The 24963-nt window shown below is 44.6% G+C and overlaps 1 protein-coding gene and 1 long non-coding RNA gene across 3 annotated transcripts; one reads left to right on the top strand and one right to left on the bottom strand.

The window, feature by feature from the left end:
- On the bottom strand, positions 231-7190 carry LOC110257415. The gene is made up of 2 exons (XR_002339977.1): positions 6936-7190; positions 231-1058 (listed from the first exon to the last, which is right to left on the bottom strand). It is a non-coding gene; the product is annotated as an uncharacterized LOC110257415 (long non-coding RNA).
- Positions 6079-24662, top strand: LAMP5 (lysosomal associated membrane protein family member 5). Of its 2 annotated transcripts, none has more exons than XM_001926375.7 (6): positions 6079-7088; positions 7641-7813; positions 8188-8319; positions 8473-8578; positions 9986-10174; positions 23786-24662. In XM_001926375.7, the coding sequence occupies exons 1-6, from the start codon at positions 7025-7027 to the stop codon at positions 23962-23964; spliced, it is 843 nt and encodes a 280-aa protein (XP_001926410.3). In that variant the 5' UTR covers positions 6079-7024; the 3' UTR covers positions 23965-24662. The 2 variants fall into 2 exon arrangements, with proteins under 2 accessions (XP_001926410.3, XP_020933498.1); XM_021077839.1 differs by lacking the exon at positions 6079-7088 and adding an exon at positions 7269-7403.

Here is a 24963-nt window from a genome sequence, read left to right on the forward strand (position 1 = left end):
TCTTGGTGAGGAGACAGCCGTGGGCCTAGATCGCTCCTGCGGTTGTTGCTGGGCCCGGGGCCCCTCTGGCAGACAGACCTGGGGCAGCACAGGCCTGGGGATGTCACAGGCAGAAGAGCTTGGGCACCCACAGATTTGCTTTTGAATTGAAAAGTAACCATGGAATCATCAAGAAGAAAAATCCGAATGCTAGCGTTATTTTTAGTGTTATTATTCAAGATTTAGTGTTATTTGACTTTTTGATTTGATGTTATTTTTATTTGGGGGGAATATCGGAGGGATCCCCACAGTTTTCCAGGTGAGGGGACTCCCAGAGACCTTATCTGGTCTTGTTACCGGAAAAAAGCAGCGCCGCTGAAACCCGGCTCCGCGTTCCTCCAGCCGTTTGGGGCCGCACCTCCCGGGGGCTCGGCGGGTGACGGCGAGTGCGCTGGGTCCTTCTCCGGCGTCGGGGACTTTCCGCGGAGAGGCGGCCCCAGGTTTTGTCTCGGGACTTTTTCTTCCTGGGAGACCTAGGCTAGAGAATGCCCTCCGCTCCCTCCTCCATCCCCGGACAAGAAAGCAAAAGCAAACAAAACAAACCCTAACCCTAACACCACCTTACAGGCCTGGGCCTCCTGCGACCCCTGGCGCCAGGAGGGGTCCGGGGGAGTGTAGGTGAGAGGAGTTGGGTGTTACGACCCCATTTCTCCTCCAGGCCAGGAGATTCGCTTAGCGACCAGAGACCCCAGCAGAGGACCCCAGCGAGTCAGTCCACCTTCACACCGTCCTGTCCCCGGGTTGGGACTCGCCCGGCTCCACGGTCGTCAGTTCCGCGCGTAGAGCCGCTTTCCGCTGGGTACGCGCCCTCAGAGCCTCTTCGACCGCCCCAACCTCGGTCTCCTCTCAGCAGAGTCTCAAAACCTTGCCCAAGTCCCAAAACGATCCAAGGACCGACCCATGCGCGGCGATGATCCGAGAGCGCCCCTGACCTTGGGCGCAGCATCCTCCTTACTCTGCCCGGAAAGCTGGACCGCTGGGGTCCTTCGGGGACACTTCCCTCTGATGCGAATACGGTTCTGGCGGGTTAGAAAAGAAGAGAGAAAAAAGGAAAAAAGGGAAGCGAAGTCTTGGTACCCTGGCCTTCTCTCCCTTCACTGTGTAACACCTTACCCCGCCCCCAAGTCCCCTGGCTTTCCTCCGGGCGGGGAGGGACCCCAGAGGCGCAAAGCCAGCGCAGCGCCCACCCTCCCCGCCCCAGCGCAGAGTTTGCGGAGGCTTTCCGGCAGTGGGAGCTTCAAAAAAGGTCGCGGAGGAGCCGGGGAACACGCTCTGCCAGGAACTTTCTCCTCCGTTTTCTGGTCTTAACTCCGCTGGACACCGAAACACAAAAGAGCGGGGAGGTTCTGTCCCGTTGCTAAGGCCCGAAGTTGTTCAATCTCAGCACCCTCGAACTGAGCCCTCTTACTCGGCTTTGGAGCCGGCGTGGACCACACCTTTGCAACTGAGCAGGAGTCTTCTCTTCCCTCTACCCCGGGAGCAGCTGCGCAAAAGTGCGATGCAGTCCAACCCTGGTGCCAGGCGCGCGGAAGTCTTTCCCGGGCTGAGGTCCCCAGGGTGCAAACCCTGGTGCGGGCCGCTAGGCGCCCGGCCGCAGCGCGCACCTCTCGTCGCACCGGCAGAAGCCATGAGGTCTAGAGTCCTCAGCCTCAAACTCGCCAAGCTCCAGACCGGGAACAACTGGGCCCGCGTGCCTCGGTGCCGCCCAAAGGTAACGCCGCGGCCCGCATTCCGTGAGTCCACATCAGCGCACGCTTCTTGCCCCTATGGGTAGGAAGCTTTGGAATTCCCAGGGGCTTTTCTTTTTCTTTTTTCTTTTTTTCCCCTTGAAAAGAATTGCTTTGGTCTCTCTCCAGCTAAGGACACCCATAGAGGCGAGGCATGCAGTCCTGGAAGGTTCCTTTAGGAAAGGCGTGCTGAAGACGGCAGAGGTGACGCCGTTCCTCCAGAAGTTGTTGTTTATGGAGTAATAAGGGTATAACTAACATATTGCTTCCTAGAGTCCCATTCCAATCGCCTTTCCTACCCTCTCTTTGGTCTTTCCCTTTCTTGGTTACCAGAGCTTCTCGCAGTGATTTCAAATAAAATGATAGAAACGCCCCACTTACAACACCAAAACACCTCAGGACGCTCCAGGGCTCCCGCTCTGCACTCCAAAGCTTTCCTTTCGAACTCAGCTGACTGGCCGCCCCACTCTCACCCTCCCCCCCAATGACAATTAATAAAAGATTTCCTTAGTTCCAACACATCATCAAGCGACTATGCAGATAACTTCAAATAGCAAGTTAAGGAGTAATTAACTGGGAATAAAGGACCCCTGTGACACATCATAAAAGAAATTGTAAGGCATTACCTTAGGTCAGAATTCAGGTAGCAAGATGTTGTAAATGGGGTCACATTTTAGCTAACCTTAAGCCCACTTGGATACTGTTAGTATTTCTTGGAGGAAAGAACTTCTTAAAGGATTTTTTTTTTAAAGCCTCAGTTTTTTTAAAAAAATTCTTATATTTTACAGAAAAGTCCCCTGCCTCTCCCAGTGAAGATTTTCTTTGCTGCCAGGAAAGCATAGAGGATTGATTGCATTCATTGGCCTAAAAACTTCCATATTGAAGCTAGCAGTAGCAGCTATCATAAAGGGTTTTTAAAACAGTTAACAAATTGCTGGCTCAAAAGATAAAGATAATTTCTTTGCTCTTGAACTTTTCATGACCTCACCATCTGCTTATTCAGGGTTTTTTTTAGAGGGACTTTGTTCCCTGCAATCCCTCCTGTGGGAAGGCATTTATCCTAAATGAATTCATAAAAGGTCATTTCCTAAGAACTTAGCATGAACCTACATTGCCAATGAGAGAGCTATTATTCTGGCACCATTGTCTTCTCAACTGGTTACCCTCATGCAGAAATATCTTTGTTTCTTTAAAGTAACTGCAGGAGAGACAAAGGCCAGAAACGATGAGGGAAATTTCAGCAAGGGTCAGGCGAGCTGAGTGCATCAGAGGCACAAACTTAATTTTGATTCTTTCCACATATTCTGGGGTTTGTCAGTTTATGCACGAATATACTTATGTACATTGTTTTTCAGTTCCTATCACCAAACATTTTCTATCCTAGAAAGAGTTCCAAAGGTATTCAAAGGCAGTGATTAACTTAAATAAAATAATTGTTCAGTGATAAGTTGAACACAAAAAAAGGTTTTGGTAACTGGTAATTTTGGCTGAACAGCTGTGTGCATCTTGTCCATTTTAGTTAAATTACCCTTGCTTCTGTTAGCCATGTGTGCCTCCTTATCTGTGTTTGTGTGTGTGTGTGTGTGTGTGTGTGTGTGTGTGGTTTGGGTTGGGGGAGAGCATAAGTGGTGGTGGAAACAGCAGAGCCAGAATACACTTGCACATTTCACTGTAAAGTGGACTGAAACATCAGCAAGCCAAATTTCAGCTGCAGCAAAGCCTGCTTTTCCCCTTTTGCATCTCACAAAAGTTTTCTGATGAATGTTTTTTTCTCCAGGCATTTGTAATTTTATCTCTTGATTCTTTAAAGACAAGTCAGTTGCTTGTGCAACCAGGTATAAAGAGATACACTTAATTTGAATATTTAATTTTATTTAGAATAAGTTTTGCATATGCCATTCTTTTGCATATGCCGCATATGAGGAAATTATCAAATAAAGAACTTAAAGGTTATGTATCAATGCTATAAAACATTGGGTATGGGGACCTAATTTCTTCTTTATTGCAAACTGATAAACATTGAATAATGAAGAGTTACATCTGTGCACTGATGTAACTCTCTTATTTAATGTATTTTTCTTGCATCTAGATTGCCCTTCTTTGTCTTTCACCTTAGGTCAGTTTGTCCACTTCATTAAGATCCACCTTCTCCAAAAGGCCTTCTTTGGTCAATTCCACTTCATCCTGGGATGGCTATCTTATTTTTTCTTTCACTAAACATCTGTGCACACTTTGTGCCATGCAACCCTACATCTTAATGTATCTTATTTCCTTCCATCCAAACTAAAAGTTTTATACATGCAGGGGTCTTTTCTACCACATCCATGAAACAGAATTCACTCAATGAGATTCTTAAAGACTGATTCAATAAGTAAATACATGAATTAAAGAAAATCTTTTGGATGAATTAGAGGATCTGGAGGAGATTCCAAAGCCAATGTGTTTGGGTGACATTTGTATTAACTGCCAGCAACATTGATGAAAAGTGGCACAGCCATCATCCACCAAGTGTACATGTTTATGTCAGTTTCTTCTACTTTCACTCCTGTTTAAGAAATGCAGAATGGAGTGGATTCTGAAAAACTTTGTTACTACATTAAAATATAACTTAATGGTAAGTTTTTATCCTTTATCACAATCTTGGGTAATTTTTAAAAACTGAAGTATTTTTTTTTAAAGGATGATTAGAAAGTAATTAATGTGGGTGAAAGTTGTAGGTATTAATGATCCAACTCCCATTACAACATAAGAATCACTGCAGGTAGATGATGAACAAGTTCATGGGTATTTGTAAAGCTGTGTTTAAGATTAAATGCCTAATAAGACTTTAATTATATTTTGAAGATGATCCTCCCAAAAAGAAAGGGTTAATTTAAGAGTGCTTCCTTTTTTAACTCATTCAAGTACTGGTCAACAAAGAGATCATTTATGTCAGGTATGGAAAGAAATGATTTTCAAGGAAACTACCATTTGATTTGTGAGTCACCTACAACAATTTAAGATTAATGACCGATGCTACTTCCCTTCTAGTATTTTATTATTAAAGCAGGTAACTTACAATTAACTAATTTGATCTTTGAACAACTTATAATGGAGGATATCTGCAGTAATAGATCACAAGAGAAAGTGTCCTAAATTTTACAGATAGCTCTTCTACTTATATAATGATATTTATTTGTCTTTGAGCTTCAAAAATAACAAGCATAGTGTAAGCAGTGCATATTCAGTTAATGCCTATGGACTAAACTACCTCGTCTTTTGTCTTGAATGCTTTTATCTTCATTAGCTCATTTGGCCTAACCAGCCATCCCTGTTTTTTAGATGAGGAACACTAAAATTTGTACAAGGTCATAAAAAATCATAAATAGTGAATCCTGGACTGAAATGTATTCACTTCTTTTCTCAAGTACAGGAAGGAGAAAGGGAAAGGAATATAAATGCTTTGTCACACGTGTCTCATTGTTTTCTAATTTTTACAGTACTATAGGAAAATGAGTGTTTAATAACAATTGTTAACATGAAAAATCACAAGGCATATGAATTTTATAACTTCCACTCCCAACTGATACAGTTAACTTTGTATCAACCACAATTTTGCCTCATTCCTTCTATATGTGTTCATTTATGTAAAGTTCTCTCAAAATACAGAAATAAAAATGAAGTAAAAAGATAGTATTGATTTAAATATTACTTTATAATTTGAAATGTAATTATTGGTATAGGAATAAATTTGAAAAAATAATTATATAGACACTTTGTAGCAAGTGTAATGTCAGAATTAATATAGTATTCTCTACATTTCAGGAATATGAGGTAGAGATTTTAGGTTTTAGTTTGTTATTTGGTCATTGAATAAAGGTTTTTGATGGAAATCAACATGGTATACTTTGGAGTCAAAGTAAGGGAAAGTGAAGATGATCCCTATGATGTTAAATCATGTGATTTTTCCATTTTAATTTTACTGACCAGTGACATTGAGGAAGGTCATTTAATTTCTCTGAGCCTCAATTTTGGGTATATACCACAATAAGGTATATCTTTCCTTGCCTACCTTCTAAGGTGGTAGAGGGGATCAAATCTGACAATGCACATGAAAATACTTTGCAATTTCCCTCTTATTTTGACAATGTTTGTTTTATGACATTTTATTGCTGATTATTCACATAGTGAAATATTCTCTAAGAAATAAAATGTGTGGACATTACTGCAGTTGATGAGGACAGTATGTCTGTTGCTGAAAGAGCTGTATTCTGGTTCACAGAGCAAAAATTTAAAAATTAAGCAAGCTACTAAAAATGTAAATGTAGGAATTAGCCCAGTAGTATTTGTTTTTCTGTTCCACTAGAGGCTGTAGAGTAATGTGTGTGTCTCTCGGTATGTGTATGTATAACTATGACTGTCCTAAGAGATTCTGCATAACCTTATAAACTTTGGGTTCACTTATATACCTCTTGACAGAGTAGGTATAATTTAGTGCGTGAAGGTAGTGGCTCCAGAGTTCAGCGTCCTCATGCAGTCAGAGTACAGAATTCATAGAAAACAACCAGATCAGATATACTGCATTGACTTACTGAAGCTCTCCTTTGAGGAAGCGTCAATTTAACTTTAAATCCTGAGCTCATGGAGAACAGGAGAGAGAAGAGGATGTCTCCAAATGCAGGGAGCTGTTGCCATAGCATTTTCCCTCTCTATTCCTGCCTACTCCTCCTCTCCTAAAGCAGCAACAATTTGTTCTCCCCCGTTTTCCTTCAGAACCCAGATGCATTGGCAGAAGCCAGGACTCCAGTGGTGTGATGTCCTTACCCGACTAATCGCTGTACTAGTAGGGATATTGAATAAGTCTGAGGGAGCTATTAAGTTTCTCAAGACAGAATCATCTTTGCAGATGCAACTGCAGCACAGGAAACAGACTCAGGGAGAATTTTAGCCCTCCCAAATCTCATTGGCCCTCTGCACAAGCCAAGCCACAATCACTCCTGCAACACAATCGAATTCTTTCAGCACTCGCAGCCGTGGACAGCTCCCTCGCCACGCGGTCCTTCCCTCCGCAGTGAGCAGACCCGCCTTCTTCCCGCCCGGGTCGGTGCGGTACTCCACACCAAGTCAGCCAGCGCGCAAGGAACCAGCGCTCCCTCCTCCTCCCTCTCGGTGCCCCCGCCCCTCGCTCACCCCGGCTCACTCCCGCGGCGACTTTGAGGGATTCCCTCTTGGGCGGCCTCTGCAGCAGTACAACTCGCCTTACTCGCTGCTTGGCGAGCATGGATCCCCGAAGAAAAGCCGTTCTAGGCATGGATAGACTTCGAGTTCTTCTGATGCTGTTCCGTGAGTAGCGTTTTGGCGACCGCCAGGGCAGAGTGCACTCTTTGCGGAGAATAGAACTGGCACAGTAAAGCCAGTAGCTTAAGGTTAAAATGGGCTCCTAACATTTTGCGGTTTTTTCTTTTTTCGGGAGGGGCAGGGCGGGGGCAGTGGAGGGCCTTCCCCTCGCTGGCAGGGAATTCCCCAGAGAGCCACACACCTGATGGCAAGCTCGGACGCGGTGCCACATGGGCCTACTTCTTGGGCTCAGAGCATTGGCAAGAAAGCTTTGGTTTAAAAGCCTAAAATGAAGAAAAAGGCCAGTCGGATGACAAATTAGTAAGGGTTAAGATGTTTTTTAAATTTTGTTTTTATTATAGATTAACAGCAACGAAGTGGAATTTGTTGGCGCTAGGTCAGAAAAATGGCTCACAGAGCGCAGGGTAGCCGGCAGGGAACTTTGTCACCCCAAAGTCCGCAGACCACACGATTCTAGTCTCTCCACCCTTGTGCCTGAGACACGTGGGCTCACGGAGCCCCGAACCGATGGGATGTTTTGTTTGCTTGTTTCCGCAGATACAGTGGCTCGAATCATGGCAGAACAAGAAGTGGAAAATCTCTCAGGCCTTTCGACTAACCCTGAGAAAGATATATTTGTGGTGCGGGAAAATGGGACGACGTGTCTCATGGCAGAGTTTGCAGCCAAATTTATTGTCCCTTATGATGTGTGGGCCAGCAATTATGTGGATGTAAGGAGCCTTTTCCCTCTCAGCTTGCTCCCAGGGTTCCGGGGCCGAAGGGCACCCTCGCTCAAGACCCTGTGAAGACCTGGGTCGTCCGCCTTCCCCACTGTGCTGTGCAGACTGCTCCCAAATGCTGCATGGGGTTCCGGCTTGTAACGCCTCCTGCTCAACCCCGCCTGCTTTGAACGTAAACCCCCATCTCTCTGCTTCCCTAAGGGCCGGGTCTGCACGCAGAGCATCTAACCGCATGTTCCGGGACCTGGGAGCGCGCGCGCGCAAAGGAGAGCCCAGGCGTGCGACCCGGAGTTTGGACTCGCCGCCCTTTATAGCCCCCATTGGGGCCCGCGCACTGAGGGGGTGCGGGCCGTCTGTGTTCCCAGCTAATCACGGAACAGGCTGATATCTCACTGACCCGGGGAGCTGAGGTGAAGGGCCGCTGTGGCCACAACGAGTCAGAGCTGCAGGTGTTCTGGGTGGATCGCGCCTACTCACTCAAAATGTTGTTTGTAAAGGTAACTGCTAGGCGAGCGCGCCCGCGGGGGGCGGGGGGATGGGTACTCGGGTTGGGTGTAGGGTTGGGTGTAGGCAGGGGCCGCCCGCAGGTTTCCCCACCCAGACTCGTGGGGGCGGTCAATGCAAGCCTCCCTCCCTCGCTCGCTATGCAGGAAAGTCACAACACGTCCAAGGGACCGGAAGCGACCTGGAGGCTAAGCAAGGTCCAATTTGTCTATGACTCCTCGGAGAAGACCCATTTTAAAGACGCGGTCAGTGGTGAGTAGAGGCCACCAGGGCTGGAGAGGGATCCTGGGGAAGCGCTGGGGACAGTGCAGGGATCACAGGTTTTGAGGATGAATGCCTCAGGGTTTTGGAAAGGGATCCTGGCCTGGGATCCAGGTCCAGAATGCCCTGTGGCTAGATCTCCAAGGTGGAGAAAGCAGGAGCATGGGTGTGTCCTCTGGATCTCAGGCTTTGTAGATGCATAAGAAATTCAGGTCCTGAGGACCAGCCTGTTACCCGTCACCCATCGCCTGACCCTGCCTGAGACGTCTCTTGAGGGCCTGTCTTCTAGTGGCTGCTTCAGGATGGCTTTCTTACCATTTGTCTGTTAAAGGGGCACAGAGAAGGGCAAAGCTGTATTTTAATTTTCTTCTGCACCCCGGTTTTTCTTCCTGTGCGTTAAAACTTCAAGGGACTTTCCTTTCCGATCAGAATTTCATGGCCTTCAGATCTTTGGGAACACAGCGTCAGGCCTCACCTTCATCTTCAGTCATGGCTGCAGCAACTCCAGTGGATTCTGAACCATGGCCTAATTTATTAGCTTTTTCTGCCCTTTCACTCCAACAGTTCTGCCCAGATCCTCCAAAAATAGCAATGGCCAAAGGAACAGCTAGGCTCCAGATAACAACATTGGCATCTGCAGGCACCATCAAAGAACACCTTTAAATTTACTTATTTATTTTGTAAATTGTCTGATCTACTCGAAATGAAGCCTTCCATCACTCGGGTGTGTGAATTGGGAAAATATTTTTATTGAGCCTATACAAGAAAACATATGTCATCTCTTAGCTGTCACCTCTTTATCATCACAGTAAAAAGGCCATTTTCTTCTCTTCATCAAAATTTATATTCAGACATTTTCCACAGTTAAATTAGACTCCAAAAAGGAAAAGAAAAAAAAAAAAACTTAACCCAGAAGATAAGAGAAAGTAAGAGGCAGACCTCCAAGGAATATGTTTGTGTACAAAGGCATCGGCCCAGAGCACTAGCAGCAGCCATGCTTTGCTGAGAAAGATTTTATTTTATTTTAAATTTTATTTTAATTTAATTTAATTTTATTTTTGCAAGCTAGTATAAGAAATGGAAAACCAAGTCACTGTTCTTTGCGTATTCTTTGGAATCTCCATTGTTAGGTTTTATATAATAGAAAGGGTTGGGTTTTTTAGGTATCAATCTGTTCTTCCAAAAAGAAATTCCAAATTAATATTTCAGAAGCTCTTACTCCTGAAAGAATGGGTGCATTCACCCTCTGATGCCATTTTCAGAGCCTCAGCCAGGCCAGGCAACAGGGCATGGCAGCCAAGGACCCGAGGGAGGACAGGGGGCAAAGAGGCAAGAGCCAACTACCTGGATCACAAGGAGCCCTAGGGACCTAACCTTTGCTGTGGGCCTTCCCTGCAGCCGGGAAGCACACAGCCAACTCGCATCACCTCTCGGCCTTGGTCACCCCAGCCGGAAAGTCCTATGAGTGTCAAGCTCAGCAGACCATTTCACTAGCCTCCAGTGACCCGCAGAAGACAGTCACCATGATCCTGTCCGCGGTCCATATCCAGCCCTTTGACATCATCTCTGATTTCGTCTTTAGTGAAGGTAGGTGGGTGGGGAGGCAGGACGAGACAGGGAGGAGGGACCGAAAGGCTGACCTCAGGTTGGATGTGGAAGGGACTCTGCCAGGGTGCCAGGTCATTATCACTTGGATGTTCTCTAGGGTAACACTGAGCCGTCACTCTCTCTAATATGTGTCAAAGACAAAAGGCAGCAGACTGAATTGTATCCACTTCCTTCAATGGCTCTTTCTTCCTCCCTCTTTCTCTTCCTTCCTTCTCTTCATCCCTTTTCTCTCCCTCCCTTCTTTTTCCCCTTTTCCTTCCTCCTTCCCTCCTGTCTTGTTTTTCCCTTTTTTTTTTTTTATTTCCCTTCCTCCCCACCCCTTTGTCAAAAGATGAAACTGGATCAGGAGAAAGATAGGAAGGTCACCTGGAAAAAACATGTAATTTTAATGCCAGTTCCCCAAGAAAAGAGCAGCTAGAAATCCCAAGCCATTGTCTAGAGCGCCATAGATTGGAAAAGGGCCTTTGCTTCTGTGGACCTTAGTTTTCTCCATGGTCTTTAGACACAGGTCTAGGCTCACCCCTGTGAATTTTTTGTGTGACCAGACTGCAATAGGGTGTGTGTGTGTGTGTGTGTGTGTGTGTGTGTGTGTGTGTGTCACAAAGAGAGACTTATAAAAACCTGCCTCTCTCCAGCATTCATCTTTGTGGCAGGGGTTGTGGTGGGACACCCAGGAACCTCCAAGGAGGCAGGGGTCCTTGATCTGCTCTCTTGGGGTGTGGAGGAAGGCTTCTTAGTCTGTGCGAGCTCAGAAAGGGGCTCAGGCAGGAGCCATTGGGGCAGGTTCAGGTCCATACTTAGTTCTCTGCATCCCAGCAGAGATAGGGCAGGAGGGGAGCCTATATGCTGCATTTTGTTATAATTTACACTGGGCAGGTGTAGGGTTAGTGAACTCTTCCATTTGTTTTGTTTTATTTTGTTTTGTTTGTTTTGGTTTCTCTCTCTCTCTCTCTGTTATCTGGAGGATGTTGTTAAAATACAGTTTGATCTTGTTTATTCCTTGTGGTTAAGAGATTGGGATTGCTTGTAGGATGCCTGCCCTTGGGCTGGGAATCCCCAGGTGAATACAACAAATCAAATGTGTAGACTATTAGGGAATCCCCATCTGGGTCACATAGAAATCATTAAATCATTCCCAAAGAATTCCAACTTTTATAAAATGCCCCTCCTCCTCCAAGTATACCAAATAGAATCCCTCCTCCCATTATTTTTTTCAAAGGCATTTGGGAATACCTAAGTTAAACTGTCCTTAAGAGAAGGGCCTCCTTCTTAATTCATCTTTGGATTTTTAGCACCTAATAGAGTGTTTGGCACATTGCGGATGCCCTGTTAACATTGGCCGAATTGATATTCTGAAACTGTGGGCTCAATTCGTAGAGGCTTGCCAATGCTTCAGTGCCAGGCAAATCAGAATTTAATATGTCTAGTAAAGCAGTGCCACAGTGACCTGTTACATGGATGTAGGGGCTATTCCATTTTAATGCATTTTCCACAAAATTGAAACTAGGCTAGATGTCCAGATACCAAGACTAAAAAAATACTCTTTGATTATGAAAGTGTTTTTAAAATGGAAGTGTCTTTTTTAAACTGAAAATGTTAAATGTAATTAAAAGAAAGGGGACTTAGGACTATTGATGACCAGGAATTCATTTTGAAAATATTGGGTCATGTAGTCCTTACAATCCCTACCATAGATGCTTTTGAGTTTATGTGAGTACTTTCAGTAGTCTCTAATTACTCTTTGTTTTTCACTGGTCAGGTGTTCTTAGGTACTGCTTCGCTTCTTGGTACTACTGGTGCTATAATTGCTGCCTTTACTAGTTTCTTACCACAACCTCACCCTAATCCAGTCTGGGTTATTTCTAAGATGGTGCTTATAGTCATTTGCGGATGAAGAAATTAAATCTCATCAACGTTAGAACTGTGTACAAAATAAGAGTAAATGAGTACTGAGTAAGGAAAAGAGCTACTTTCCTAAAAATTGGTGACGTTCTTGGCATGGACTTAATGATGTCTTTTGTATAAAAAGCAGTTTTTTATCCACTTCTAGGGCTGAAGTGGATAGACTTAGAGAGTCTACAAGCACATATAACTTCCCAAATGCAGATATATTAAGCACAGGCAAATTGCACTTGTCTAACCCAGGCTTTTCTGGGTAATAATTAGGATGTTCCCTCCTGTACCGTGCCCTGGGGCTCAAGCCTTGATGCTCCTGGGAGGAGGAAACCTCATTCAGAATCACTCACTGGATCGATGTGCCTTTGTGTGGCAAGAGTTCTTTTGTTCCTGGCTCCTCCTATCTGCACCTCTCAGCACTGGCCCCCCGCTGTGTTTTGCAAGAGATCATTTTGTTTGATTTGGCAGAATCTGAAAGATTCCTTTTGGGGGGCTTTTTGGGACCTGGCACTTGGCCCACCACTCCTGAAAATAGAAGGGGACTCTGGATGAATTGCTTATGCCTTGTGGGAGTGAGTGGAGCCTGCCTATGTGGTGTGCGTGTGTTGAGAGGGGGGGATCTGGTCATATGCCTGAGGCCCACCGCACGGCTGTGTACCTATGTTCTGTCATGAGCATGCAAGACCCACAGCATAAGGGCTTCCAGTGAAGAGCGAGTTCCTTGTGTAAGGCAGTCATGGGTCATGCCTGGTGTCTGCAGTATCCCCCCTGCCTCCTTCATAGATTCTGCAGAAAGCAAGGAAAGTTCAGTGAAAGGGTTAGTCGACACTCACAGGGGCTGAGAGCAGCCCAAGTGGGGATGATGTCTTTATCACACAAATCCCTTTAGTGCCTTGAACTTGGCTACTATACTGATCCCCTGCAAAAGTCTCATAGCCCAGCTTGGCTCCCGCTGCATCCTGCACAACCGTGGTGATCTAGTTACTGTGTAGAGTTTGGTTCAGTGGATCTGGGGCGGGGTCCAAGATGCTACATTTCTAGCAAGCTCCCCGTCAATGCTGCTGTCGGTGGCGGGGGGGGGCGCTGATGGATTTTGAGCTGGTCAAGGAATATATGACCACAAGAGGCAGTAGTAACGCATAATCCTCGCTAGGTGGCACTTGGACAAGGTTGCTTGAGGAAAGCCCCTCATAGCAGGGGACAATCTAGGGTGTTACAGCGCCCTGGGGACCGCCATCAAGAAGGAGACGAGGGTGAAGGATCTCCAGATGGGGAGAAGGGTGTCAGGAGGAGGTTAACAGGACTAGGTGACGTCACTGGGCAGCTCGGGGAGGAATCTTTGGGTCAGTGAGCTCCGGTGGCAGCAGAAGCTTGGGGGCCTTATCTGTCTTATCAGTGGATAACAGCTGTTGGAGGAGGTCTGTATGCAAAGCAGGCAGGCTCTAAACAGCTAAACATGTGTCTGCTTGGGCTGTTTTTTAAATAATTGAATGTGTAAAAATTTGAGTTTGGCACAGGCAGGCTTTTGAGCTAATGGGTCTCAGCCTGCAGTGAAAATATAAACCAATAAGAGGCCTATCCACGGAGGCCGGCTTATTTCTGTAACAGATGCACTTGATGTGGTAACTCTCATCCTGCAATTCCAGGAAGCCCATGTTTCTCAGCTTGTGTTGGATAACTTTCCTCCCACCATTAATTCCTGGTAGTGTGTTCCCCTCGAGGCCCCAGGAGATTTCTGACTGGGATGGAGTGGGGGGTGCATTGCAGGGAGGGAACAAATCAGTCTGAGATTTTAAGGGCTTGAATTAAAGACAACTATCATTCCTGATGACAGAACAGAACATGAAGCACAGAACACAAAGGTGCCTCTGTGCCCCTTTGTTAAAGATTCAGGTTTGTTTTTTTTAATTTTTTGCTTTTTAGGGCTGCACCCTTGGCATATGGAGGTTCCCAGGCTAGGGGTCGATTGGGAGCTGCAGCTGTCAGCCTACACCATAACCACAGCAGCACAGGAACTGAGCTGAGTCTGAGACCTACACGACAGCTCACGACAACACCAGATCCTTAACCCACTGAGTGAGGCCAGGGATCGAACCTGCAACCTCATGGTTCCTAGTTGAATTCGTTTCTGCTGTGCCACAACGGGAACTCCAAGACTCAGGTTTAAAGTAGATGCTAACAATACATTTAAAATGGATAAAAAAATGAGGTCCTACTGTACAGCACAAGGAACTATATATATAGTCTCTTGGGACAGAACATGATGGAAGATAATATCTGAAAAAGAATGTATATATATGTATGACTGGGTCACTTTGCTGTACAGCAGAAATTGGCACAATATTGTAATCAATTATACTCTAATAAAAAAAGAAAAAAGGAGTTCCCGTTGTGGCGCAGTGGTTAACGAATCCGACTACGAACCATGAGGTTGCGGGTTCGGTCCCTGCCCTTGCTCAGTGGGTTAACGATCCGGCGTTGCCGTGAGCTGTGGTGTAGGTTGCAGACGCGGCTCGGATCCCGCGTTGCTGTGGCTCTGGCGTAGGCCGGTGGCTACAGCTCCGATTCAACCCCTAGCCTGGGAACCTCCACATGCCTCGGGAGCGGCCCAAGAAATAGCAACAACAACAACAACAAAAGACAAAAAAAAAAAAAAAAAAAGAAAAAAAAAACAGGCATTTAAGTTAACACGTATGGACTGGGCTCTTCTTAATTCTTAAGAGAGGAAAAAAAAGAAACAAAGAGACCTTTGAAAGAGGTACTGAGATCCCGGTTTACAGTGGAGACATTGAAGCTCAGGGAAGGGAAGTGACAGGCCAAGGCCACACTCCTGGTGACTACCAAAGCTGAGATGGGAATCTGTCTTTGGATATTAGATCCTGTGCTCTTAGCCTTCCTAAGCCTCAGCTGCCCCCACTGAGCAAATACAATAAACACGTGAATACATGAGACACTTTCAGCAAGGTTGTCCAGTGTGCTGAATTCATGAGCTTTTGATCATTGTTTCGAGCAGCATGATTGAGAGATGCCATCTGATGTGTATTTTACCCACATTTGTGGGGAGAATGATCTATGTTTTAGTGGAAATGAGCAGACACCAGTAGAGTGCCTGGAAGCTGGCTGCTGTTCTGCACACGAGGGAAGGGTTTGCCCATGCTCATCCAGAGTGCCCTGTACACCTGTGGTTTACTTGGCACCTCCCAGTCCAGAAACCTGCTGGCTGGGTGGTTTCTCCTCCTCAGGGCCTGTCGAGGGAGACAGTCCTGGTAACACTGCAGAGCGCAATGTCGAGGGCTGGAACGTGGAGCCCCGCACACAGCTGTGTAGCCGGGCAGTCGTAGAGTTCTGGGTTCTGGCTCCTGTCCTAGAACATCGTGTCTGAGGTTAGGTTGCCCAAGAAGCAGGTCCTCTGCGAGTATGTAAGAGCAAGTAGTTCATTTAGGAGATGGTTCTACAAAGCACTTCCAGGGGAATGAGGAAGTCAGCTGGGAAGGTGAGGCGGCTCATTCAGGTGGATATGTGAGCAGGTTACCACTGTGAGAACCAGGGCTCCCAAACTGCTGGAACCTCTGGGAGAAATCGTGGAACCCACCTTAAATACCCTGCCAACTCCCGTCTGCCACTGTTGGCTGCCAGAGTGCTGGAGAGGGGTGTTGACTCTCGATCTAACCTGCCTTGTGGTCAAAGTCCATTGGTATGCGTGTGAATGGTGAATGCCAAGGGCATTGGACACTGCCCCTGTCTGCTACACATAGTACTGGGATGAAGAAAATTTTCCTGCCTTGGTGGCGTTTACAGGCTAGTGAGAAAAAGTTTATACAACTCTTCCTTGTGCATGCCACATTCCTGGCACACACCGTGGCATCAGCCAGTAATTGCTTTTTATTTATTTATTTATTCATTCATTGTTAAAGTTAATTTACAGTGTTGTGCTATTTCTGCTACATAGCAAAGTGACTGAGTCATATATATATATATGTATATATATATATTCTTTTTAAAATATTATTTTCCATCATAGTCTATCCCAGGAGATTGGACATAGTTCCCTATACTATAGAAGAGAACTTTGTTGTTTATCCATTCTAAGCGTAATAGTTTGCATTTATTAATCCTAAACTCCCAGTAATTGCTTTTCTTATTTTTTGTTGTGCTTACCTCTTTTGGTGGGGGGAACATTAACCATATTTTGGTTAATTAATCAATTAATTTTTTTGCTTTTTTGATGCCCTTTTTAAAAATTAAAGTACAATTGACTTAACAGTGTTGTGCCAATTTCTGCTGTATAGCAAAGCAACCTGGTCATACATATATATACATTATTTTTCTCATATTATCTTCCATCATGTTCTATCCCAAGAGATTGGATGTAGTTCCCTGCTATACAGTAGGACCTCATTGCTTCTCTATTCTAAATGTTATAGTTTGCATCTACTAACCCCAAACTCCCTGTATCCCACTCCCTTCCCCTCCCCCTCAGCAACCACAAGTCTGTTCTTTATGTCTGTGAGTCTGTTTCTATTTTGTAGATTGGTTCATTTGTGCCGTATATTAGATTCCAGGTATGTGATATCATATGGCATCTGTTTTTCTCTTTCTGATTTACTTCACTTAGTATGAAAGTCTCTAGTTCCATCTATGTTGCTGCAAATGGCATTATTTTGTTCTTTTTTATGGCCGAGTAGTATTCCATCATAAATATGTACCACATCTTCTCAATCCACTCATCTGTTGATGGACATTTAGGTTGTTTCCATGGCTCGGCTATTGTGAATTGTGCTTGCTTGTACCCACAACATGGTGAGAGTATCTGCCTGTCTCCAGCCAAAGATCTCCAAAGCTTACTCATTACAACACCTTCTTAGTACACACAGTACATTTTGCCAAGGTTACAGGAGACCTGAGTCATCCCAGAGGAAATATGGAAAGAGGGGCAAATCCCTCCCTCTAGCTGTCCTGTCAGACAGGAGAGGGAAGCACAGCCAGCCAAAGGCTTGCCCTCCTCCTAGAACAGGAACAGTCTGTGGCATTAGCAGAGCTCGAGGAAGCAATTGGCTTGCCTCCTGGCCCTTTACCCATCTCAACGCTGTTCTTTTGGGGATGACGAAGAGTTCTTACATTTTTTTTCAAGGAGTAAATACAACTTTCAAATGCTGTTATAAGGAAGTTCCCGTTGTGGCTCAGTGGTAACTTGACTAGTATCCAAGAAGACTCAGGTTCAATCCCTGGCCTCCCTCGGCGGTTAAGGTTCCAGCATTGCTGCAAGCTGTGATGTAGGTCGAAGATACAGCTCAGATCTGGTATGGCTGTGGCTGTGGCATAGGCCTCAGCTGCAGCTCTGATTTAATCTCTAGTCTGGGAACTTCTATATGCCATGAGTGCAGCCCTAAAAAGCAAAAAAAAAAAAAAAAAAAAAAAAAAAAAAAGCTGTGATCAGAGCAAACAAAATAAAAAACACACACTGAGAAAACAGAACCTAAGATGAGTCAGGGTTTCACTGGGGGCACCAGGTTTATGGTTGAGGGGACCTGAGTTGGAAGCTGTCAGTTGGCAATTATACCTCTTTTGTCTGATCTGTCTTCATCCAGTTCTTTCCAGTGAGTGGGGCTGGCTGTTGCTTTTTCCAATCATGTTTTATCTGCTCTGGGCCTTTGTTTTGTGTCCTCTAGAACCCTAATTCCAGTCAGGGCTCTAAGACCTGAGGTGGTAGACCGGCAATTAGGGATCTCTGAGTTCCTTAAGCCAGATGCTGAGCTGAGTTAAGGGGGTCTCTCTTCTCCCGGGCACAGACCTCAGCTGAACTTGTTTTACCATCTGTGGATTGTATAATCAGTTTATTGCCCAGGATCTTAACCCTGAGTTTTGTGAACAGAATTCAGGGGGTCTGTAAATTTCAAGAGAAAAAATTTAGATCTGTATTTTCACTGATTTCTAATTAATATTTAACATTTTCTTTGATTATAAATAAAGGTAACAACCCACAGTAATATTAGTCATACCTGTGACTTTGTCACCAATGGAAATCACAGATATTTTCCTCCCACATGTTTGTGCAGATCTTGCAAAGTAATAATTATGCTTCTCACTACTTTGCAATCACAGCCAGTATACATGTGTACTAATAAAGAAATGCACATTTAACTCTCTCCCAAATTATTTAAAAAGCTGAATTTTGGTGTAGTCTATTTTTTGAAGTCCTATGTATTTTATTTTTTATTTTATTGATTGATTTTTATGCATTTATAAGCATTATTCTGAGAAAGGGTGTTAGTTTCATGATATTGACACTAAAAAGATTCTAACCTCTGCTTTAGTGGATCTTGACCAGCAACATTTTACATGAAAGAGAATAAAGTTATTAGATGCATAAAGTAAGGATAACTGTTGTTTTATAAAACTTCAGTTTTAGTTACCTGCGTATACATCTCTTCTGGATTGTAATGTAAAATATTGTTTTTCCTGGGGTCAAAGGCAGAGTTTGAAAACACTGGCATAAGGCTGAGAGGGGAATGTGTGACCTTCTTTAATGGGTTCACGATCTCCCACCTAAAACCCTTGGGGCTAGGGCGTTCCTGTTGTGGCTCAGTGGTAAGGAACCCGACTAGTATGCAGGAGGATGCAAGTTTGATCCCTGGCCTTGCTCAGTGGGTTAAGGTTCCATTGTTGCCGTGAGCCGTGGTGTAGGTTGTAGGCTTGGCTCGGAGGATCCTGCGTTGCTGTGGCTGAGGTCTAGGCTGGCAGCTAAAGCTCCGAATCGACTCCTAGCCTGGGCACTTCCACATGCCATGAGTGAGGCCCTAAAAAGACAAAAATAAAATAATAAAATAAAACCCTTGGGGCCAGATGTTTTGCAGAATTCAGAATATAGGATGGCAATATATTACATCGTCCATATAAGACCCAGAAGAGTCAGGGCAGGCCCATCATCAAACATATTAATGTATCTGTTTCCTGCAGTGAAACACATAAATCTTTTTTTTCTTCTTCTTTTTTTTTTTAGGTCCACACCTACGGCATATGGAGGTTCCCAGACTAGGGGTTGAATCGGAGCTAAAGCCACTGGCCTACACCACAGTCACAGTAACACGGGATCAGAGCTGCGTCTGTGACCTATACTGCAGCTCACGGCAACACCGGATCCTTAACCCACTGAGTGAGGCCAGGGATCGAACCTGCATCCTCATGGATCTTAGTTGGGTTTGTTAACTGCTGAGCCATGAAGGGAACTCTGAAACATGTAAATCTTGATGCTAAGGAGGAGAAACGAGAGTCAGGGGGCAGCCAGATATTAATTTGAGTCAGCTTTTACTGCTAAATGAATGATACCAAGTATTGGTGGTTTCTAGAGCTTTATGGATTTTGGAATCATGAGTAAGGGAATGAGCACTTGGGAATTCCCCCTTTGTTTGATGACTTAATGAATGGGGCTGGGTGAGGATAAGGGTTCAGTGTTTTTCATGATAATTTTTGGCATCCCCTTATTTTACCATGATTATTTTAAATAATCACTTTATATTTAATACCCATTTTATATTCTCCTTCCTATGGTATGTTTAGTTCAGGGTTGTTTTTTTTTTTTCCCCTAAGGCAGCAAATATTTTTAAAGAAACAAATAAACTGCAAGAGTATTTTAATTATACTTTTTGCCAAAATACATCATGCTTTTCTCCTCCATCTTCCTTAAAATGGGGTATGAGAGTTATTCCCCATGACTATACCAAAGTCATGATCCATTTAAGGATAATACTTTTGGCACCATGATTCTCATACCAATTCTGACATGTGGGTGTTTTTTTCCCAACCACCAAGTAATGCTCTAACACCAGCTGGGTGGCCTCCAGTTCAACTCAATTCTGACACCATCTACCTGGAGGAACCATCAGATCCCACCAGTGAAGGGCTCAGCCCTACAAGACTGTCCTCTAGCCCCATTTTATTTTATTTTTGTCTTTTTGCCTTTTCTAGGGCTGCTCCCACGGCATATGGAGGTTCCCAGGCTAGGGGTCTAATCAGAGCTGTGGCTGCCAGCCTGTGTCAGAGCCACAGCAATGTGGGATCCGAGCTGCGTCTTTGACCTACACCACAGCTCACAGCAATGCTGGATCCTTAACCCACTGAGCGAGGCCAGGGATCGAACCTGAAAGCTTATGGTTCCTAGTCAGATTCGTTAACCACTCAGCCACGATGGGAACTCCTTCTACCCCCATTTTAGATGCCAGTTACCCAGGTTGTCACCTGTGCTTCTGACTGACCTGCTATAGATCAGAGGTTCCCACAACCTCCTCTTGGGGTTTGATAGATTTGCTAGAGCCACTCACAGAACTCAGAGAAACATTTTACTTACCAGATGACTAAGTTAGCATTGAAGGATATAACTCAGCCAGAGGGAAGAGATGCCAAGGGCAAGGGATGGGGAAGGAGCACAGAGCTTACACGATCCCTCCAGGCTCGTCATTTCCTCCAAATCTCCACCTGTTCACCAACCAGAAGCTCTCCAAACCCTGCCCGTTTGGGTTTTCATGGAGGCTTCATTACATACACACATTACATACATAATGGATTAGATCATTGGCCTTTGGCAACTGAATGCATCTCCAGCCCCTCTTCCCTCCTAGGAAATTGGGTGGATGGGCTGAATGTCAACCCTCTAATCATATGGTTTGTCCCCTGCCAACCAGCACCCCCATCCTGAGGGGACCTAGGGGCTTTCCTAGAGTCACCTCATCAGCATAAAGCCAGGTATGGTTGCAAGGGGTTTGTTCTAAATATCCAGGTATGAGTTTGCCGCCAGCACACAGGGATGGAGCGAACCCCACAATCTAATGTTAACGTGACACGGGCAACAGTATGTTGTGGTGAGGAAGAAACCCTTTGTCGTCAACAAAATCCCTACCCCCAGGAGACCCCATTTCTACTCATTGGTCTGTTCATAGAGACGGCGGGGTATCAGGAGAAAACCAACCCTCTGGTTATGGATTTCTGGGTTCACAGCTGTTTCCGGTGCCCCCGGTGACAATAGCAAGTCTTTTACTCTAAATGGAGATACTGGGCCCCTGAGTGATATTCAAAGCTGGGACTGGTTGGACTTTTTTTTTTTGCTTTTCTGCTTTTTTAGGACCACACCCACAGCATTTGGAGGTTCTCAGGCTAGGGGTCCAGTCAAAACTGCAGCTGCCACCGTACGCCACAACCACAGCAACACCAGGTCAGAGCTGAGTCTGGGACCTACACCACAGCTCATGGCAATACCGGATCCTTAACCCACTGAGTGAGGTCAGGATTGAACCTGCATCCGTATGGATACTCGTCGGGTTCTTAACACACTGAGCCACAATGGGAACTCCCTGGGACTACTTAGAATTGAATCAGATTGTGAAAAAAAAAGTCTCCCACTGATTCTTTTTAGTCCTTCTGGTTGTAATAAGGAGAAAGGCTCAGTTTAGTTCTAATCAGTCCTTAAAACTCCCTAACATTTGCCAAAGTACCCTTTTTAAAAATATATATTTTTTTCCACTGAGGGAATGTCTGTATGTATATATTTACTTATTCTAAATAGTTTTATTCAGATATAATTGAAATACAATAAAATGTACATATTTAAGTGTACCATTTTGATAAATACTGACTTATGAATACACCTAGGAAGCCATCACCACCATCTAGAAAAAATCAATATACCACCACCCCAAAATATTAAGTATGCAGCTTATTGAGTTTTCAGAAATTGAACATACCTCTGCCACTGGTACGCAGCCCCACAGGGCCCACCTTGTGATTCTGTAGCCTTGAATGCCAGTAGCTCAGATCACCTGAGCTGACTTATCTCTAACCCCAGCTCATCTGCTAAGTGCTACCCTGACTATGCTGTTGAGTTAGGCTGTTTGAGTTCAGGTGGGGGTTTCATTTACCCCCGAGCAAATTATGTAGCCTTTTTCTGCTTCAGCTCCCTTATGTGTAAAGTGGGTATAATAAAAACGTTGACTTCATAGAGTTGTTACAGGGATTAAGTCTTTGTGCTAGGAACCAAAAGTTAATTTAGGAGTTCCTGTCGTGGTGCAGTGGAAACGAATCCGACTAGGAACCATGAGGTTGTGGGTTCAATCCCTGGCCTCCCTCAGTGGGTTAAGGATCTGGTGTTGCCATGAGCTGTGGTGTAGGTTGCAGATGCGGCTTGGATCTGGCGTTGCTGTGGCTCTGGCGTAGGCCGGCAGCTACAGCTCCGGGAACCTCCATATGCCGCTGGCACGGCCCTAGAAAATACAAAAATAATAATAATAATAAAAAATAAAGATTTTGGAGGAGCTTGGTACACTGTAGGTGGTCAGTAAATGTTTACTGGATCATCTGAAAAGGCTGCCAGTTCTCCACCAGGAGTGAGGAGCCTGAGCAGTGGTGTCTGGTTCCTAGGAATGCAGTCTGATCAGCTCTCACACTGTTTAACCACCAGGCTTCCTAAAAATGGGTTTTTTGGGGGGTTCTCTGTAAAATTGGAGGCAGGGATATGAAACTGTCTTAAATTTTACATGAATATGGATTCATCAACCCTGGGGTGCTGGTAACATTTTCTTGATCTAGGTGCTAGTCACATGGGGTGTTCATTTGTGAAATTCCATCAAACTGCACTTTCTTTTTTTAAATTTTAGTATAATGTACATATATCAAAAAGCACAAATCTGAAGTATTTAGCTCAATGTGTTTTTGCCTATACTTGCAACCACATAACTCTCACCACATCAGCATATATAGAACATTTCCATCATAGCTGAAGTTCTCTTTTTCTACTCTTGTGAAGTTCTCTTGTGTCCTGTTCCCCAAGACATTGCTCCGCACTTTTCTGACCTCCATCACCATAGGCTTAGTTTGACCTGTTCTTGAACTTCGCATAAATTGAATCACACAATAGATACACTTTTGCATATGACAATTTTCACTCAACATAATGTTTTTGAGATTATCCATTTGTTATGTGTATTCATAGTTCATTCCTTTGTATTGTTGTCTGTTGTGTGAATATATCACAGTTTATTTATCCATTCCCTTTTGGTGGAAAGTTTGGTAGTTTAGTCATAATTTAGATTATTATGAATAAATCTTCCATGAACCTCTATGTTCAAGTTTTTGGTGTTCATATGTTTTCACTATTCTTGAGTAAATACCTAGGAAGGAATATATAACGTAGGTGTCTATTTGCCTTTATTACAAATTGCTAAACAGTTTTATAAAGTGGTTGCACCAGGTCCCATCAATGGTAAATAAGAGTTCCAGTTACTCCACATCACTGCCAACACTGGGTATTTTCAGACTTTTTAAAAGCTATGTATTTCTCTGAGATTCTCTCTGTATACATACTACGTCAATAAAAAGTTAAAATAAATCACCATAAAAAATGATGGTGGTTGTATCTAATGCCAAAACTCTGCAAATTTACATAAGTCATTTGGATGTTTTGTTGACATCAGCCAGGAATCCAGTAACTGAATGTTGCCCTATTTAATTGATACCTCTTTATTTTACATTCTTCAAAAATACTAAGGGATTAGGCCTTAAGTTGGTCTGGGAAATATTGTTTCTGAAAAAATAGGTCTCTAAAGTTTCCTTGAGAAATCTTTTCATTTCTATTTACCTTTTAGTTTTGTGGAGAAGACTTCTACTTGACAGGAGCTCAATCATTTTTCTTCCTCTTTCTCATTTCAGAGCATAAATGCCCAGTGGACGAGCGGGAGCAGCTGGAAGAAACCTTGCCCCTGATTTTGGGGCTCATCTTGGGCCTTGTCATTGTGGTAACGCTGGTGATTTACCACATCCACCACAAGATGACGGCCAACCAGGTGCAGATCCCTAGAGATCGATCCCAGTATAAGCACATGGGCTAGAGACCAATTAGGCAGATAGCCCCCCCGCCCCCCAGCTGGATCAGGTAGAGACACAAAAGCACTTTTCACCTGTATATGGAATATAACAACATAGCTACCAATCTAACAGGCCTGGGTATTCAAGGCTTGCTTGGCCTGCATCCATGCTTAAACCCTGGGATGGGGGGGATTCTTTGGGATTCACAGGGTGAAGGGCAGCTGTTCTTTCCATGCTGGGGAGTGGGAGGGAGGTATCAGCTGGCTCTCATGCTCATGGTGGCTTGGCTTTGACTTTCCAAGGGGCAACACATAAAACTGGGAGGGTTATTGGCTCCAAAGTTTAGGGTTTGCAGCCTCACTTCTTTTGGAAAGGTACCCTTTAAGGTTCAAGAGAAATATTGGTTGCTCTGCTCCCTTGAAAACAGATGGCCTACCCTATACTGTTGTCAATGCACACAAAATACAGCCTCATGCTCCCTGCAGCAAGACCCCTGAAAGTGATTCATGCTTCTGGCTGGCGTTCTGCATGTCTCGTGATTGTCTTGGGAATGTTTCACTGCTACCTGCGCCCAGTGACTTTGCAGCACAAGAACCTGTTTCATGTAACTATGCAGAGTTGTTTGGACTTCATAGTGTGTCAGGTCCAGGTCAGGGGACCTGAAGAATCAATTGCTGTTGAGTTTGTTTTTCAAAATGAATTAAAACACACTACTGTCCAATGTTTGGCTGCTTTCTTGAAACAAGAAAACAAAACTAAAATGGTTTCTGTGGCATCCAGAGCAGAGAGGGGAAGGATGAAGATGGGCTTTTCGTTTTTGCAGGAGGAAAAGCAAAGAACATGCAGGGAGGCAGTGAGGGGGAGTAAGCTGTTCCAGATGAAAAAAAACATATATTTGTTTTGGCAAATGGGAGTGGTTTTAATAATGGCACTTTTTTTTTTTTTTGGTCTTTTTAGGGTCCCACCCGTGGCATATGGAGGTTCCCAGGCTAGGGGTCTAATCAGAGCTACAGCCGCCATCC

This window comes from Sus scrofa, chromosome 17, assembly GCF_000003025.6.
Source record: "Sus scrofa isolate TJ Tabasco breed Duroc chromosome 17, Sscrofa11.1, whole genome shotgun sequence".
Taxonomy (NCBI): Eukaryota; Metazoa; Chordata; class Mammalia; order Artiodactyla; family Suidae; genus Sus; species Sus scrofa.